The 19789-nt window shown below is 40.8% G+C and overlaps 1 protein-coding gene across 18 annotated transcripts in view; it reads right to left on the bottom strand.

The window, feature by feature from the left end:
* Positions 1-19789, bottom strand: part of SRCIN1 (SRC kinase signaling inhibitor 1) — a 1023634-nt gene that overhangs the window by 60881 nt on the left and 942964 nt on the right. For all 18 annotated transcript variants that reach the window (XM_073608254.1, XM_073608252.1, XM_073608255.1 and 15 more), the window contains 4 exons: positions 17802-18093; positions 14999-15239; positions 14759-14913; positions 11426-11578 (listed from right to left, as the gene is read on the bottom strand). In XM_073608254.1, the coding sequence (XP_073464355.1) occupies positions 11426-11578; positions 14759-14913; positions 14999-15239; positions 17802-18093 (841 nt within the window). The remainder of the gene's footprint in view (positions 1-11425; positions 11579-14758; positions 14914-14998; positions 15240-17801; positions 18094-19789) is intronic.

The raw sequence follows: 19789 nt of genomic DNA, 5'->3' as shown, positions 1-19789 counted from the left end.
CTTTACTTCTGAGACATGGGAAAAGTGTGTGGTCCGCTCAGGCTCAATAGGGAGGGGGTATGTAGACAGTGCATCCGCAGCTTCTGCTAGAGTGCTGACAGGGGATGGAGCCCGTTCTGGTTCCTGCAAAGGTTCAAGGAAGGAAGGGTGACCCCTGGAAGTCGCACATCTATGATGTCCTGCTGCAATGAATAGAGTGGCAACCTCAGCCTGGACTCTGACCAGGCTACGCCCCCCAACTCATTTTACTCTGCCCAAGAGGCACTCTGGGTATAATAAGAGCATTTTAAAGATTCAATCGTGTTATTGACCTGTTGCTAATAACCTAATTAGTTGTAAAATGCTCTTCCTTGTTAGTACTTTGCTAGCTTTATAGTGACCTTTTTTGGGGGATGTGTTGCTGCCATCAATTTCAAAATTCTATTTTTTTTTTAAATATGTTACATTTTTTCAGTTTACACATTTGATATGTTTTATTTTTTATATAGTGAATAAAATGTGGATTTATAAGATTTGCAAATCATTGCATTCTGTTTTTATGTAGATTTTACACAGCATCCCAACTTTTTTTGGAATTGGGGTTGAAACATACAGTGGGGACTGAAAGTATTCAGACCCCCTTAAATTTTTCACTCTTTGTTATATTGCAGCCATTTGCTAAAATCATTTAAAGTTCATTTTTTTCCTCATTAATGTACACACAGCACCCCCTATTGACAGAAAAACACAGAATTGTTGACATTTTTGCAGATTTATTAAAAAATAAAAACTGAAATATCACATGGTCCTAAGTATTCAGACCCTTTGCTCAGTATTTAGTATTTTGATCTAATACAGCCATGAGTCTTTTTGGGAAAGATGCAACAAGTTTTTCACGCCTGGATTTGGGGATCCTCTGCCATTCCTCCTTGCAGATCCTCTCCAGTGCTGTCAGGTTGGATTGTAAACGTTGGTGGACAGCCATTTCTAGGTCTCTCTAGAGATGCTCAATTGGGTTTAAGTCAGGGCTCTGGCTGGGCCATTCAAGAACAGTCACGGAGTTGTTGTGAAGCCACTCCATTATTTTAGCTGTGTGCTTAGGGTCATTGTTTTATTGGAAGGTAAACCTTCGGCCGTCTGAGGTCCTGAGCACTCTGGAGAAGGTTTTCATCCAGGATATCCCTGTACTTGGCCGCATTCATCTTTCCCTTGATTGCAACCAGTCGTCCTGTCCCTGCAGCTGAAAAACACCCCCACAGCATGATGCTGCCACCACCATGCTTCCCTGTTGGGACTGTATAGGACAGGTGATGAGCAGTGCCTGGTTTTCTCCACACATACCGCTTAGAATTAAGGCCAAAAAGTTATATCTTGGTCTCATCAGACCAGAGAATCTTATTTCTCACCATCTTGGAGTCCTTCAGGTGTTTTTTTTAGCAAACTCCATGCGGGCTTTCATGTGTCTTGCACTGAGGAGAGGATTCCGTCAGGCCACTCTGCCATAAAGTCCCGACTGGTGGAGGGCTGCAGTGATGGTTGACTTTCTACAACTTTCACCCATCTCCCGACTGCATCTCTGGAGCTCAGCCACAGTGATCTTTGGGTTCTTCTTTACCTCTCTCACCAAGGCTCTTCTCCCCTGATAGCTCAGTTTGGTTGGATGGCCAGCTCTAGGAAGGGTTCTGGTCATCCCAAAAGTCTTCCATTTAAGGATTATGGAGGTCACTGTGCTCTTAGGAACCTTAAGTGCAACAGAAGTTTTTTGTAACCTTGGCCATATCTGTGCCTTGCCACAATTCTGTCTCTGAGCTCTTCAGGCAGTTCCTTTGACCTCATGATTCTCATTTGCTCTGACATGCACTGTGAGCTGTAAGGTCTTATATAGACAGGTGTGTGGCTTTCCTAATCAAGTCCAATCAGTATATTCAAACACAGCTGGACTCAAATGAAGGTGTAGAACCATCTCAAGGATGATCAGAAGAAATGGACAGCACGTGAGTTAAATATATCAGTGTCACAGCAAAGGGTCTGAATACTTGGACCATGTGATATTTCAGTTTTTCTTTTTTAATAAATCTGCAAAAATGTCAACAATTCTGTGTTTTTCTGTCACTATGGGGTGCTGTGTGTACATTAATGAGGAAAAAAATGAACTTAAAAGATTTTAGCAAATGGCTGCAATATAACAAAGAGTGAAAAATTTAAGGGGGTCTGAATACTTTCCGTCCCTGCTGTATATCAGAATTCAAAGATACAGTATATAGCAGTGATTATTATCCAGGACCAACTCCTTTGTGAAATTACTTGCCAGGAGCATGGCGGACAAGATGGGTGAACTAGAGATACTGTTGTACAAGGAGGATTTGGATTTTGTGGGAATTTCAGAGACCTGGTTCAACAGCTCTCATGATTGGCTGGCAAACATTCAAGGGTATGCCCTATACCGCAAGGATAGAGAGGGTAAAAAAGGGGGAGGGGTATGCCTATATATCAAGAATAATGTACAAGCGAATGTGAGAGATGACATCACTGAGGGAGCTAGAGAGGAGGTGGAATCCTTATGGGTAGAGCTCCAAAGGGATGAAGATAAGGGGAAAATAATACTGGGAGTATGCTATAGGCCCCCTAACATGAGGGAGGAAGTGGAGACGGATCTCCTATCACAAATTGGATTAGCAGCAAGGATGGGAAGTGTTATCATAATGGGGGATTTTAATTATCCAGACATAGACTGGGCGGAGGGAACCGCGCATTCATTTAAGGCTCGCCAGTTCCTTAATGTCTTGCAGGACAATTTTATGGGTCAGATGGTAGACGCACAAACTAGAAATAATTCATTACTGGATCTACTGATTACCAACAATACAGACCTGATCACGGATGTGGAAATACGGGGCAATTTAGGTAACAGCGATCACAGGTCAATTAGTTTCAGTATAAATCACACAAATAGGAAACATGAAGGGAACACAAAGACACTGAATTTCAAAAGAGCCAACTTCCCTAAACTACAAACCTTGCTAAAAGGCATAAATTGGGATAAAATATTAGGAACAAAGAATACGGAGGAGAGATGGGTTTGCTTTAAGAGCATATTAAATAAGGGCATTAGCCAATGTATCCCATTGGGTAATAAATTTAAAAGAGCGAACAATAATCCTGGATGGCTTAACTCCAATGTAAAAATGCATATAAAAGCAAAGGAGAAGGCCTTCAAAAAATACAAGGTTGAGGGATCATCCTCAGCATTCAGACTTTATAAAGAATGCAACAAGAAATGTAAGGGTGCAATTAGGACGGCTAAGATAGAACATGAAAGACACATAGCGGAGGAGAGCAAAACAAATCCCAAGAAATTCTTTACGTATGTAAACAGTAAAAAAAGGGAGGACAGACCATACTGGCCCCATAAAGAATGAGGAAGGACATCTGGTTACAAAGGATGGGGAGATGGCGAAGGTATTGAATTTATTCTTCTCCTCAGTCTTCATGAGTGAACCGGGGGGCTTCAGTAACCAAAGCTGCAGTGTTTATCCTCATGACACAACACAGGAAGCACCTCCATGGTTAACAGAGGACAGAATTAAAATCAGACTTGAGAAACTTAACATTAATAAATCACCGGGACCAGATGCTTGCATCCGAGGGTACTTAGGGAACTCAGTCAAGTGATTGCCAGACCGTTGTTCCTAATTTTTGCAGACAGTCTATTGACTGGAATGGTACCAGCTGATTGGAGAAAAGCCAATGTAGCACCAATATTTAAAAAGGGCCCAAAATACATCCCTGGGAATTACAGACCAGTTAGCCTAACATCAATAGTATGTAAATTCTTGGAGGGGATGATAAGGGACTATATACAAGATTTTAGTAATAAGAACGATATCATTAGCAGTAATCAGCATGGATTCATGAAGAATCGTTCTTGCCAAACCAATCTATTAACCTTCTATGAGGAGGTGAGTTGCCATCTAGATAAAGGAAGGCCCGTAGACGTGGTGTATCTGGATTTTGCAAAAGCATTTGACACAGTTCCCCATAAACGTTTACTGTACAAAATAAGGTCCGTTGGCATGGACCATAGGGTGAGTACATGGATTGAAAACTGGCTACAAGGGCGAGTTCAGAGGGTGGTGATAAATGGGGAGTACTCAGAATGGTCAGGAGTGGGTAGTGGGGTTCCCCAGGGTTCTGTGCTGGGACCAATCCTATTTAATTTGTTTATAAACGACCTGGAGGATGGGATAAACAGTTCAATCTCTGTATTTGCAGACGATACTAAGCTAAGCAGGGCAATAACTTCTCCGCAGGATGTGGAAACCTTGCAAAAAGACCTGAACAAATTAATGGGGTGGGCGACTACATGGCAAATGAGGTTCAATGTAGAAAAATGTAAAATAATGCATTTGGGTGGCAAAAGTATGAATGCAATCTATACACTGGGGGGAGAACCTCTGGGGGAATCTAGGATGGAAAAGGACCTGGGGGTCCTAGTAGATGATAGGCTCAGCAATGGCATGCAATGCCAAGCTGCTGCTAATAAAGCAAACAGAATATTGGCATGCATTAAAAGGGGGATCAACTCCAGAGATAAAAAGATAATTCTCCCACTCTACAAGGCTCTGGTCCGGCCGCACCTGGAGTATGCTGTCCAATTCTGGGCACCAGTCCTCAGGAAGGATGTACTGGAAATGGAGCGAGTACAAAGAAGGGCAACAAAGCTAATAAAGGGTCTGGAGGATCTTAGTTATGAGGAAAGGTTGCAAGCACTGAACTTATTCTCTCTGGAGAAGAGACGCTTGAGAGGGGATATGATTTCAATTTACAAATACTGTACTGGTGACCCCACAATAGGGATAAAACTTTTTCGCAGAAGAGAGTTTAATAAGACTCGTGGCCACTCATTACAATTAGAAGAAAAGAGGTTTAACCTTAAACTACGTAGAGGGTTCTTTACTGTAAGAGCGGCAAGGATGTGGAATTCCCTTCCACAGGCGGTGGTCTCGGCGGGGAGCATTGATAGCTTCAAGAAACTATAAGATAATCACCTGAATGACCGCAACATACAGGGATATACAATGTAATACTGACACATAATCACACACATAGGTTGGACTTGATGGACTTTCAACCTCACCTACTATGTAACTATGTAACTTGGGGTTATTTAGATCATCGTTGGCACTATTATTATTATTATTAGTAGTACTATTTATATTACTATCTATACTACTGTATTTCTTAGATCAATGGTCTACTGCATTAGGAGGAGCAAAAGGAGGTAGCTATTGTATCTAGGATAACATGAATATATAGTTATTTTTATGCATATAACATCTTACAATTGACCAAACTATCCAAATTATTCACTTACTAGAATAGCATGGTACAGTTGCACAGCACACATAAAATCTTTGAAAGCATTCCTTCATCCTGTCTCCCCAAAATTCAAAACTGGAAGACTACAAAAGAGCACACAGAATTATGACTGATACTGGACTTGTTTTTAAAAAGTTCAGTCATGTCAATGTCAAGCTGGGCTCATCTGTGTGGGATCATTTTAGATTTTGCCGTAACTATATGTACATACAGTGCATTCGGAAAGTATTCACAGCACTTCACTTTTTCCACATTTTGCTATGTTACAGCCTTATTCCAAAATTGACTCAATTCATTATTTTCCTCAAAATTTTACAAACAATACCCCATAATGGCAATGTGAAAGAAGTTTGTTTGAAATCTTTGCAAATTTATTAAAAAATTTAAAACGAAAAAATTACATGTACATAAGTATTCACAGCTATTGCCATGAGACTCAAAATTTAGCTCGTTTGCATCCTGTTTCCACTTATCATCCTTGAGATATTTCTACAACTTGATTGGAGTCCACTTGTGATAAATTCAGTTGATTGGACATGATTTGGAAAGGCGCACACCATAAGGTCCCACAGTTAACAGTACATGTCTGAGCACAAACAAAGCCATGAAGTCCATGGAATTGTCTGTAGACCTCTAAAACAGTATTGTATCGAGGCATAGATCTGGGAAAGGGCCAAAGTGAGTGATTGGGGGAGAAGGGCCTTAGTCAGGGAGGTCACCAAGATGGTCACTCTGACAGAGCTCCAGCGTTTCTCTGTGGAGAGAGGACAACCTTCGAGAAGAACAACCATCTCTGCAGAACTTCACAAATCTGTCCTGTATGCTGAAGTGGCTAGATGGAAGCCACTCCTCAGTAAAAGGCACATAACAGCCCACCTGGAGTTTGCCATAAGGCATCCAAAATTCTCTGGTCTGAAAAAACAAAGATTGAAGTCTTTTTGGCCTGAATGGCTAGGGTCATGTCTGAAGGAAACCAGGAACCGCTCATCACCTGGCCAATACCATCCCTACAGTGAAGCAGTGGTGGTGGCAGCATCATGCTGTGTGGATGTTTTTCAGCGACAGGAACTGGGACACTAGTCAGGATCAAAGGAAAGATGAATGCAGCAATGTACAGAGACATCCTTGATGAAAACCTGCTCCAGAGAGGCCTATACCTCAGACTGGGGCGAAGGTTCATCTTCCAACAGGACAATGACCCTAAGCACACAGCCAAGATTACAAAGGAGTGGCTACAGGACAACTCTGTGAATGTCCTTGAGTGGCCCAGCCAGAGCCCAGACTTGAACCCAATTGAACCACTCTGGAAATGGGTGTGCACCGACTCTCCCCATCCAACCTGACGGAGCTTGAGAGGTGCTGCAAAGAAGAATGGGAGAAACTGCCCAAAAATAGGTGTGCCAAGCTTGTAGGATCATACTCAAAAAGGCTTAGGGCTGTAATTGGTGCCAAAGGTGCTTCAACAAAGTATTGAGCAAAGGCTGTGAATACTTATGTACATGTGATTTTTTTTCATTTTTTATTTTTAATACATTTGCAAAGATTTCCAACAAACTTTTTTCACGTTGTCATTATGGGGTATTTTTTGTAGAATTCTGGAGGAAAATAATGAATTTAATCAATTTTGGAATAAGGCTGTAATATAACAAAATGTGGAAAAAGTGAAGTGCTGTGAATACTTTCCGGATGCACTGTACACAAGGATGTCAGTTTCCCCCCTGCTTGTTAAATGTCCTGGTGAAGGCCCTTCTTACTAAGGATTCTTTTAAGTGCTCTGGTCTGCATTTAAAAGAATCACTCCCCCCATTTTAGTACACTATATATGCCCGATTTGTCATGAACTACTATACTTAGGTCTCCTATTACCATGCATACATTTTCTATGATCACTGTATTGCTAATTCAACCCAAAGAGGGGAAATCAAAGAAACCATGTACTACTGCATTTATCCTGTCACTAGCCCGTCACCTATAAATTCAAAAGCAAAATACAACATCACTAATCATCCATAATCCACAAATTAATAGTCGCTGTGGGCAGTGTGCTGACTTTTGACATACCCACGCATGTGATGTCAACGCCAGAGGAGGCAAGAGAGCGGTCCTGGGCAGGGACCCCCCCCCCCCCCCCCACTTCCAAGATGGCAAGATCTATGAAATTTACATGATTTTAATTATTTAAAACAGGTCCAATATCAGCAGATATCATTGGTTTTATATATGTGGTGCAACTGCAGTTCTAACAAATGAATAATCTGGATAGTTTAGTAGTTTGTAAGAATGTAATATGCATGGAATAACTACTGCATGTATTTATGTTGTCATAGATATCTACCCTTTTCTCCTACTGATGAAGCAGAAACATGTAAAGGGATATCTGTCCCAGCATGTCTCCCCAACTGATATTGTGAAGACTAAGGATAAATACAATGTTTTTGTCAGGGGACCTGTATATATCTAGAGTGATATCAAGGCAGGATAGTACACAATATTAGATTTAGCATGGATATGCTTATGTACAGGTGGATTTTTACAAGGCATGTGTTTGCATTTTAATTTTATAAAAATTAAAACAATTAGTAAATATATTTAGGAAGTATTTTGGTCTATATAGTACTTTTTTTTGGGGGGGGGGTATCCTTTTTGCTGTTATCAATGGCCCATAAAAATGTTTTTATTACATCTTATGAACAAGTGTTTCAATGATCTTTTATATGCTCGCTTCTTGCATTCAGGAGGTTCAACTATTGAAACATGAACTTAGGTGTGTATCATCAACTGCAAACTGAATAATTCCATAAATATTGTGATTAAAGGCTCTGAATAATACATGAAAATATTTTAAACTTATAATTGTGTAACAATCATAACTGTATATATTCTGTACAAAAAACCCACAATAGCATCCCCTTTCCTGCAGCTTTCTTGATTTTGGACACAGAAGGGTCCACAACAGGAGGAGGATGTTTTTTTTTTTATATACACTCCCCCATAAAGGGATTTTTCCCCTAAAAGCATTTGGAAAAGAAAAAAGCTTTCAGCCAGATGCAAAAAAGAAAAAAAAGGGAAAACATTGGTAAAGCGCTTTGGCTTGTATGCGCCAAAAGGAGCTGGAGTATCTGCTGAAATGCACAGTTTGAGAGTTTCAAGAACTATCAAAGCTGATGTTTTATTTTTTATTTTTTTAAGAATAGGCTTTTCTTGGGTTTTTGACACAATACAAACAAGGGGGTAGAAGAGAATCATACTCCACTGTCTAGGATTATAGCATTACATTTGAAACAAATGTATTACAATGTGTAGAACATACAAACACTAATGTGCTTCAAGTAAGTGTCAATAGGACCGTATAAGATATGAAGCTAAAATTCCACATATATTTGGGGCGTAAAGGGGGTCACACTCCCTACTGCTCCAAGCAGCAGAATGTGGAGTACACAGAAAGAGAAGAATAGGGACAGAAAAAGGAAGAAAAAAAAGGGGGGGGGTGAGAGGGGTGGCTGGGAGAACCCCACAAAATCTGAGTAAGACCTACAGCTGATCAGAATTAGGTCAAAAGAAAGGTAAAGATGAGAGGAATTGGATAATTCAATTCAGGTGCTCCATGTGGGGAAAGACTGGTATTGGCTATAATGATCTTGTAATATCACATCTGTTCTCATAATATTGTTGTGCTCATTAACCCATACCCTGATCTGTGGGATTGTTGGCGACCTTCGTATCTGTGGAGTATCTGGGGAGTAGTGCCGTTGCTGCAGAAGGAAAAAAAGTGTTTTTTTAAGGTCAGGAAGGAGGTCTTCTCATAAGCATCAGCAGGAATTTAGTGGCCCAATTTCTTTCCCCAAGGTTGGTTCAGAATGCATGAGACAATAACATAATATAGGGACAAGAAATCACATGCTTTTTATGCATAAATCCTGAAATAGTGTCAAATTCCTAGAGATCTGACCCAAGGCGTTGAGATTAGAAGTTGCAAAGTTGTAGACCAGTGACCTTTTCTCTCAAGGGAGATCTGCTGAACAAAGCTTCATCAGTGGTTTAAGGGATTCAAGGAGTGCCATTTAACCTAAGGCTGGACATACCCAGGAGAAATTCAGGATTCCAAGGAGAGGAGGTTAGAGGCCCCATGAGCGACAAAACATTATAGGTAAAGATCATATAATACTACGTGTCCAGAAGAGTGGTTATCAGGATAGAGAGCAACTGTGAAGATGGTTTGCATGAGAAAACCATTCCGCGATATGAGTCAGTACAGCTAGCATGTAAGTGCCAATGCCAATACATTACCAGCTCCAGATGAGGATAGCAGAGGTTACCTTCTCCTAAGACAGGCTGCCACCTGCCCCAGCAGGGGCATGGTCTGCCTGAAGGCACTCTGTGATAGGTCAACCAGATGGTCAGTCAGGCATATGTGCCCCCCAGCGGCTCTCCGAGGTCTCTCTCTCCTAATTGACCCACACGGCTTGCTATTGGGGGCACTCGGTGGGGGGGTCAGGCCTGCCGATGGGGGAGCCAAAAAGAAGAGGATCGGTGCTGCTATGTGTAAGACTATTGCACAGAGCAGGTAAGTATAAGTATAACATATTTTGCCTTTAGAAACACTTTAATACAGTTTGAGCTCTGCAATACCTTACAGCCCTCCCATATTCATCTATTCAAATAACTGTCAAAACAGTCTAGAATGCTACTTAATATTAGATGTGAAGACTTATATGAAAGCGTGCTGACCTCATCTTCTCAACATATTGAAAAAAAATGTTTAACACATATAGCCGTGTTTTCTAAATAAGTTTTATTATCATATTCCTAATCTTAAAAGCACTGTAATTTTATCATCAGTCCATGACAAACACTATTTATAGATGAGAATTGAAGCAGAATAAAACCTACCAGGACTTATTTTTCCAGAAATGGCAGCTATCATCAGCTTTTTTTAGATTAGATAAAGCATTATTTTTTTGTAACTTGTACTAATATTGGAAAAGACACAGATCATAAATTAGATCTAGTTACATAGTTAGGTTGGAAAAATTACACGTCTATTGAGATCAACCAAAAAAATAATGGTAAAATATAAAACGCGCATCTTCAGAAGCCTAAACCTGCAGCTGATCCAGAGGAAGGAAAAAAAAAATGTGGTTCAAATTCATCCAATTATGAAAAAAATTCTTTATTGATCCCCTAAGGCAATACGATTTTCTCTGAATCAACAATCTGTAGAGTTATTACCAATAAATATTAATAGTCAGTTATATATAAACAATCTAGCACCTGTTAGCACCTGAAAGTCTGTATCACATTTTCACAGCTCTTATTGTTAAGAAGCCTTTCCATATGCTGAGGTTACACTTCTAATCCTCTAGACACAGACAGTGCCCCCTTATCATTTACAATACATGAACAATGTTGGTCCAACCTTACTCTATAGACCATTTATGTATTTATACCTCTCCCCCCCTTCCTTTATTCTTTCCTCATAGCTGATATTCTTCATATCCCTTAATAAGGTTGTTGTCCTTCTCTGCACTCTTTCCAGTTCCACAACATTGTAATTTCCAATGTTTTCCTTGGTCACACTTTGACTGACATCCATAGGCGTGAGCAGAGAGTGTGCCAGGTATGATTGGGTGCACGATTCCCCCTACTGCCCAGGCTTCCCCCTGTGTTGCCCCCCCACCCCGCTACTGGCTTCCCACCTCCCAGCTTCCCTGGCTGCTGCAGGGGATGTTTCAGGATGAACAACGGGGGAAGGTGCTAGAAAATATGTAATTTACCAGCCCCTTCATTTTCTAAATGAACACAATCGCTCACTGTCTTCATTCATGATTAAAGCATAGTAAACTGTGTTTACTATGCTTCCGTTTGTGAATGAACAGGAAGCCGTTTAGCACAGAGCACTTCCCAATCATTCACTGCCCCGTGCAACTGAGGCTGCAAAAAAAGGCATGTGTTTGAGCTTTGGGGTGCACACCTTAGTGCAATAAGCTGCACACACCTATGCTGACATCCTTTAAAAAAAATCCTGTGCAGGAAGTGCTCTTATACTCTTAATGACAGCAGCACTCACCTCCAGTTCTGCAATTATCCGATCTTCATCATCATCATCTTTTATGCCAGAAGCAATTATGGGTGGTGTAGAGGCAGGGCGAACAACTTCAGACACAGTCCGGCGAAGCTTCACCTGAGGTTTTTGGCTCTCCAGTTCCTCAGAGTCGGACTTCTATTATGGAGGAGAGAAATCAGCTGACCCTTTCCATAACATTACTGTTTAGCTGATAAAAAATGGAATTGAATGCCAAATTTGTACATGCAACCCACTCACAATTTCTACTTTTATATTCACAATATTGCTAAACTTTCTGTTGTCAGTTGAGGGACCATCCTGCACTTAAAAGCAGCAGAGTTTGTGCCTAGGCCTTAAAGTGGAAGTAAACATATCAATTTAACAGTTTACAAAAAGTTAAATTTCCGGCACCTGCCAGGAATGAAACTGTCACATTGGTTGTGCTCTCAACCAAACTGTCAAACCATCCAATAGCTGGTCTCATAACTGATCATATGTGCAACATCATGGCAGTTGAAGATTAAAAAGAGGCCAAGAAGGCAGCTTCCTTGGCTGAAAACGCTAGGGTTTAATACTGCCTTACCTGACTCCCAAGCATCAACATATCCTCTCGTTTCTACCAACCGCTCTAAATTTGCCAGAATCCAGGCAGTAGTTAGCAAAAATCCATAGGAGCAGTGTTTATGAAAAGCTAAAAGATAACAGTTATAAGCAAGTGCAATAATACAGCAACTGTTTCATGTGGCTTGGTGCATGTGTTAATCTACAGTCCTCAACCATCTTTCATACACTTCTTTTCTCTTCAGTCTTCAGTTATGCACATTTTAGACGTGAAGATTAGTTAAACTTCCAAACATTCTAAATTTTTTAAAACCATACACCCTGGAGAATTAAATAGCGGTAGTTGCAATTTATGTCACATGATATTAGTGCAACTTTTCACCAATCCCATGTTCTCAGAAAAAAATACATTAAGACATTACCCATTTTCTGGTAAAATATAAGAGATGGGTTGCCTTGAGTAAATAGAGACCAAACATGTCAAGCCTTAAAATTGTTTGTACACATGAACAGCGACAAACTACAGTACCCAAAATTGGACGTTTAAAATGAACACACTTTAAAAGCCATTACAGGTCTTGGAGTTTAGAGATAACCTTGAGAGCACAAGAAAGTTGATTGAAGAGATGTAAACAGACTCCCAGCTGCTTTAACAGCCAGAAGTCAATTTACAGGACCACGGCAAGGAAGGCTGACCTTCGTAGCTGCAGCAATTAATCCTCAAATATCACAGAAGAAGCATAGATGTAATTTAAATGACTCTGGCACTTTTTAACATTTAACTGTTCATACAAACAAAAATATTATCACGATTAGTACTCATACCCTGACCACAAGTTCAGTCTAATGTGAATATAAAAACGTATCTTACCATGATTTCTCTGTAGTTGCAACATTATAATAAAATCAAGGGAATTCAAAATGGCCCTAACTACAGATTTCTGGCAGTAGTTCCCTTAAGAACTCCCTTCGCCTAATTCAGGCAAGCATTTACGCCAGTGTTAGTAACATTCCTGGTAGTTCTTACTACCGCCACTTAAAGAATTTATCGCTATGGCAAATTCTTAAAGAATTACTGCTAGTTCCCAGTTTAGGAAAGTAGTTAAGGCCGAATCTTATCTGGTGTAAAAGGGATACACCCCAATATTCAGAGCAGGCCGTGCCTGTGCTGGGAAGCTGTCATTTCTGTGACAGCTTCCTGCAAAGGGCTGCTGCGTCCCCTGCCTCATTTAGGAGAGTGCCAAGCTGGAAGCTAAATGAAAACAAAAGGGCAAGGGATACAGCTGATGTCATTACCAACATATGGTCAAAGCCCATATTTGCCCAATGACTCATCACTGAGTAGGCGGAGCCTGATGGAGAACTGAAAGACTAGTTCCCCATCAGGTCTGCTTCACATTTGAGTCACTGTACAGCAGCAGGTGGATTTGAAAGCCACTATTGGACCAAATAACTGCTATGGATCCCATTTGGTTTCAATCAAAAGTGGAGTGGACCTAATGGGGATCCTAGTTTCTGTTTCACATCAGGCTCCGCCCTGCCCTAGTAAAAAAAATCTTGGTCAAGCACCTGTCAGTGTGACCGGCACAGTGGTCGGGGTGGGTGCAAGTGCAATGAGGAAGGACTGTTAAGTAAGGACACTCCTTACTGCAGACAATGCAGTTTAATATAACTGTCTCTGACAGGTACCTGGATTGGGCACAAGCACTGACACTTTCGGTGCTGTACCCTGATGAAATTCTAAAGGGTCTATGCGCCCTTCAAGAATCCCCCCAAATGTTTTTTTACTCAAGCAGGCTATGCAATGGCAGCGTATATTGCAATAAGCAAGGATGTATGCAGTTTTCCAGAAATACCAAAATGTTTTGCTTTTACTGTATGTTAAGCCAGGGCTCAAAATTTCAAGTCCTGAGCCACTAGCCAGGCCTCAAGGGTTACTCGCCACCAGTTGCCCCACCCAACCCCTACCCTGCCCTGCCCCTAATTCTGCCCGTAAACACGCCCTCATAAATTATCTCATGAAATGACACTTAAATGTTTTATGCAGAATTAAGTTCTAAAAATAAATATTAACAACTTTATCCGTGCCCACCAACGCAGCCTGCCCGTGCCCACCAATGTTGCCTGCCCATGCCCACCAACGCAGCCTCACCTCACTGGAACAGCTTTCATTTCAATAGCAGTGTGTTCCCGCCGCTCGGCGTCACATACAGCCCCACCCCACCCCCTGGCCGGGGAACTTTGATACACGTCACTTGTCCCGGGTGATCTGTCTATCAAAGTCCTGGGACCAGGGGGCAGGGCTGTGTGTGACAGCAAGTGCGGGTAATGCTCTGCTATTGAAAGCTATTGAAATGAAAGCCGCTAGTGATGTTCTCTGATGATCCGGCCGCCTGCTCTCCTCTCTTCCCCTCCGAGCGCTGCGAGAAGGACTCCCATACAACCCGCCGGTTGGCGTTGCTGGACATTAATGATTATATGCTGATCTAATAAAATAAAAAAAACATAATGTCCAATAGTAGGCCTTATGTGTGACACATGAAAACCCAAAACTAAATCCCAGTAAACCCTGTGACTGCTGTAATTCTGATTATTCAATTAGCTGAATATGTAAAAAAACTCAAGGAATGTTCATTCTTATTTATGCTTCATTCTTCTATATAACAGTACTAGAATGCCAGAACATAGAGCTATCAAGACTTGCACGCACCTTCAAATGTATCTTGTAAAATTATGTTTATTGTCCAGCCAGTCTTTGCATAGAATGTCTCTCACCTTGATAAATGTTGAATCCTTCTTGCTGGTGACAATCACCTCTCCGGTTCGGGTTGTGGTGATACCATGTGAGGATGGAAAACTACGGCGTGGTGGAGGAGGAGGTGGAGATTTAGATGGTTTCTCAGTCCGATACCTGGGCACTGTCAGTTCATCTGAAAACAGAAAAGTTCAGCTTATTACCCACACAATTCCAAAAAATTATTCTAAGGCTAAATGCAATAGTGTAAGTCTTCTTACCTGAGCCCCTCCTTCCGTTAGCATCTATTTTGGTACCAAGTTTCTGTGCTTGCTGTGGTTTGCTGGTACGGTGCTCTGGGGTAGATGTCACACTTCCAGTTGGTTTGTGCTTGGCAGCAAAGTCCAAATCTGGAATAGCCTTCATGAGCTCGGCCTGGGTTTCTTCCAAAAGCCGGTTAATATCCTTAGCACTGTACTGTGTCAGTGCGGCTCTTTTCTCCTCCCAGTCACGCTCTGCTGCCTATTATGGGAATTAGTAAAATACTCATGTAAATGGTAAAAAAATAGAAATATGTCTCACAGAACATGTCCAGCATAGGCGTGCACATGGGGTGTGCTGGGTGTGCCTGAGCATACCTTAATTGTCCCATGCACACAGGGCTCTAACCTGTCTTATCACAGACCATGTGGAGGAGCCAGGGAGGAAGAATATATCCCGTATCGGGCAGTGCTGTATCTGAGGTCTGTGTTGGGAGGGGAGATTTGGAGGGGGGGGGGGGATTTGTGGCAGTTGTACAGCTAGGGGGAGAAGAGGATTTACAGTGGATGAGGGGATAGGGGGGCGTGTGCTGGGAATGGGATACCTATCCAATTAAGGATGTGAGGATAGGAGGCAGTACACTGCTGACTCCTGAACTCTGTAAACTGTTCACCCCTGAACTCTGCACTCTGTACACTGTGCACCACTTTACTCCGCACGCTGTACGTATTGACATACATAAATATCATGTAGGTCTGGAACTTTTGTTTGGCATCTCACAGTTATTTAAGTACTGCAAACGTTAATTTCTCATAAAGTGTTATTTTAGCTTTATTGGTGTCTTCCATACATAGACAACACATTTATAAGTTAAAATTCATAGTTTTACTTAAAGTGGTTGTAAACCTCAGACATAAAATATGAATAACCCATATCCCTCTGTAGTGTGTACTTAATTAACCACTTCAGCCCCGGAAGATTTGGCTGCTGAATGACCGGGCCATTTTTTGCGATTCGGCACTGCAACGCTTTAACTGACAATTGTGCGACGTTGTACCCAAACAAAATTGACGTCCTTTTTTTCCACAAATAAAGCTTTCTTTTGGTGGTATTTGATCACCTCTGCGGTTTTTATTTTTTGCGGTATAAACAAAAAAAGAGCGACAATTTTGAAAAAAAAGCAATATTTTTTACTTTTTGGTATAATAAATATCCCCCCAAAAATATAAAAAAAATCAAATTTCTGAGTTTAGACTGATATGTATTCTTCTACATATTTTTGGTATTGATTGGTTTGCGCAAAAGTTATATCGTCTACAAAATAGGGGATAATTTTATGGCATTTTTATTATTAATTTTTTTTTATTAGTAATGGCGACAATCTGCTATTTTTATTGCGACTGCGACATTATGGCGGACAGAACAAAATATTACAGCGCACACATGCAAAAAAGACATTTACCTCCAGCAAGGCTTATTATGGTGGACAGATTGGACACTTTTGACACTATTTTGGGACCACTGTCATTTATACAGCGACCAGTGCTATAAAAATTTTTATAGCACTGATTACTGTATAAATGACACTGGCAGGGAAGGGGTTAACCACTAGAGGATCAAGGGGTTAAGTGTGTCCTAGGGAGTGATTCTAACTGTGGGGGGGCTGGGCTACAAGTGATCACTGCTCTCGATGACAGGGAGCAGTAGATCTCTGTCCTGTCACAAGGCAGAACAGGGAATTAATTGCCTTACATAGGCATGTCCCCATACTCTCCGTGAGACGATCGCGGCCACCCGACGGACATAGAGTCCGCAGGACCCGCGGGTGCGCTCACGGAGCACGAGACGGGGGCGCGCACACGCCGGCACAGCGGAAAATTCAAAGGGATGTACAGGTATGCCCATTTGTGCAGCTGTGCCATTCTGCCAATTTAAATGTACATGTGGCGGTCGGCAAGCGGTTAAGAGCACTAATTAAGAGCACTAAATGTAATTTCTGTCTGCTGCTTCATTCCTCTGTTACCTGCATGAATCACTTCTGACAAGTTTTCCTGACACCAAGAGAAAAATGGTGACAGGGGAGGGAGCTCCAGCAGATTGACAGCTTCAACTGTGTTCCTGTGAGCGGTGTGGAGGGGGTGTGTCTCTTCCCTCCAATCAGCTCCCAGAGTTCTCCTCACTGAGCTCTGCAGTAATTTCTGCTCTTCACCCCCTTTTTTCTGAACTCTCACACAAGCTTTAAAATATCTGGACTTTGAATGGATATGGAGAAGAGAAGACTGCAGATAAACCTGTACAACTTATGTAGAGCATTTGTTTCTTCTCTGTGTATCACCTGAGGCCAGTTACTTCACTGAGTGTATGTAAGGGTTTACAACCACTTTAACTATACTTTGTAAAAATAAAACAATTCATTTAAGTGTTTTTAAGTGTTTTTTAAGTGTTTTTAAAAAAACAAATAAACCGTTTTTTGTAAAGTATTGTTAAATAAAACTATGAATTTTTTTACTTAAAAATGTGTTGTTTATGTGTATAAAGCACCTTTAAAGTCCCACTTCTTCATAAAATGTAAGTTTTTTGCATACTATGGGATGTGGTGCCATTAGTCCTCATCTCCCCCACCTACTTTTAGAGGTTGGTTTAGCTTGTGAAGATTATTTTCAAGTGACCCCAATTCATGTTCAAAAAGTACAACACTTCAATTATATGCATATGCAAAATTACTATATCATTATCAACATCATCCTCATACCAACTACTCAACGAGTGTAATGACTTTCTGCTGGAGTTTAGCCCATTCTTAGAAAGTTTCTCATATCTTACCTCAACAGACTTCTCTGCCCCAACCTTCTTGTTCTGTGCTTCTGATACAGTCTGGGTCTTCACAGTCACCATCTCCCCTCGGGTAGGATTAGTAGTAAAAGAAGCAGCATCTGTGTGACACACAGGTTCCCATTTGTGTGTCTGTGATTCATTCATCTGAGAAAAGTTTGTTGGGGGGCTGGAGGGCAGTTCAAAATTTGTGCTTTTAGAAAACTCTCCATCAGTGGCTGTTTGCTTAGGGGAAGGATTGTTAAGGTTCTCTGGTGTATTCCACACTCCTTCGTCTACTTGTCTGGAAAATGGAAGAAAGCAAATAGATACGGTAATTAGAAGAAAGTAAGAAGAGAAAACTGCTGCTGGGCATATAGACCAAAAGAACACAATGGGGACTAGGGATATAAAGTAAGAAAAAAAAATAATATTACTGCCTATCCTTATTTTTAGTTGTTAAATACTTGAACTTCCATGCTGAGTAATTGCTACATTGGCAAAGATTATGTTTGCACAAGCAATATTCTTACTCTCAATAGGATACCTACTAATTGATTAGGAAAATGTGGCACAACATGAAAACTCAATATTCCTCAATGATGCTGCTAATGGTGACGATAGTGGTTTGGCAATAGTTGGTACTAAATTGCTTTCATGATGGCTTTTATTCCCGATACACTACTTTTAGTGCTGTTGATTGTTCCTAGTGACAAACTGGGGGTTATTTACGAAAGGCAAATCCACTTTGCACTACAAGAGCTCTGCAACTGCACTTGTAAGTGCACTGAAAGTGCAGTCGTTGTAGATCTGAGGGGAATATCTGAAATAATGGGGAAGCTCTGCTGATTTTATCATCCAATCATGTGCAAGCTAAAATGCTGTTTTTTTATTTTCCTTGCATGTCCCCCTTAGATCTACAGTGACTGAACTTCCAAGTGCACTTGCAGTGCACTTGTAGTGCAAAGTGAATTTACCTTTCGTAAATAACCCCCACTGTGTTCTCAGTGCAGTTCCTAATTCCATGCTTCCTCTATTACTTTTAAAGCTCAGAAAATGGCTCCATCATCACTAACAACCACTCATGTACATCTGCATATACTTCATCTACAACCTGTCTTTAGTTCACGGTTTGGCAGTCTATTAATATATTGTCTTATTTTATCCACTATGTCTTTTAATATTGATGAATGTCTTCAGAAACAACCCAATAAAAGTATATGAGATCAATGATGTGATCCCAGAAGATTTATGGAAGTTATTATCCTCCATTGATTCACTCTTGGAACACAAAAAACACATCTTATAAATGATCAATAATACTTTCAAGATTCCAAGCCTAGGTAAGCATTACTACCCTAACCACTTGATCCTTAGGCCAATTCTGACATTTCTCACATACATGTACAAATCAGCAATTTGTTTTTTTGCTAAAAAAAATGACTTAACACCCCCAAACATATATTTTTTAAGCAGAGGCTCTAGAGAGTAAAATGGTAGGTGTTGCAATTGTTTATGGCACGTGATATTTGTGCAGCAGTTTTTTAAAACGCAAATGTTTTGAAAAAAATGCACTTTAATGAATGTTAGTGAAGTAAAGCACAATATAATACCCATTTTTTTGATAAAATATAAAAGATGATGTCAACAAACATGTCAGGCTTTGGAATTTCACATGCCTGTGGAATGATGACAATAAATTATCCATAGATGACACTTCATAGCCTTTACAGGTTACCAGTTAAAAGTTACACAGGATGCCTGGAGTTAGAATTATTGCTCTCGCTCTGAAATTCTTAGTAATACCTCACATGAGTGGTGCAATTGCTGTTTACATATGCTTGCATTCGCATATGGAAATCCAGATGTATTTATTATAATACCAGCGAAGCATTTTGTGACAACTTTTTACTTCTTCGGATTAAAGTCAGTGATTGACAGGAAAGCTTCAGGCCAGGTTTTGTGTCTTGCTTTGTGACTAGGTGGTCTGGACCAGGAGT

Source organism: Aquarana catesbeiana, linkage group LG12 (genome assembly GCF_042186555.1).
Source record: "Aquarana catesbeiana isolate 2022-GZ linkage group LG12, ASM4218655v1, whole genome shotgun sequence".
Taxonomy (NCBI): domain Eukaryota; kingdom Metazoa; phylum Chordata; class Amphibia; order Anura; family Ranidae; genus Aquarana; species Aquarana catesbeiana.
This window is presented reverse-complemented; position numbering and strand designations above follow the sequence as displayed.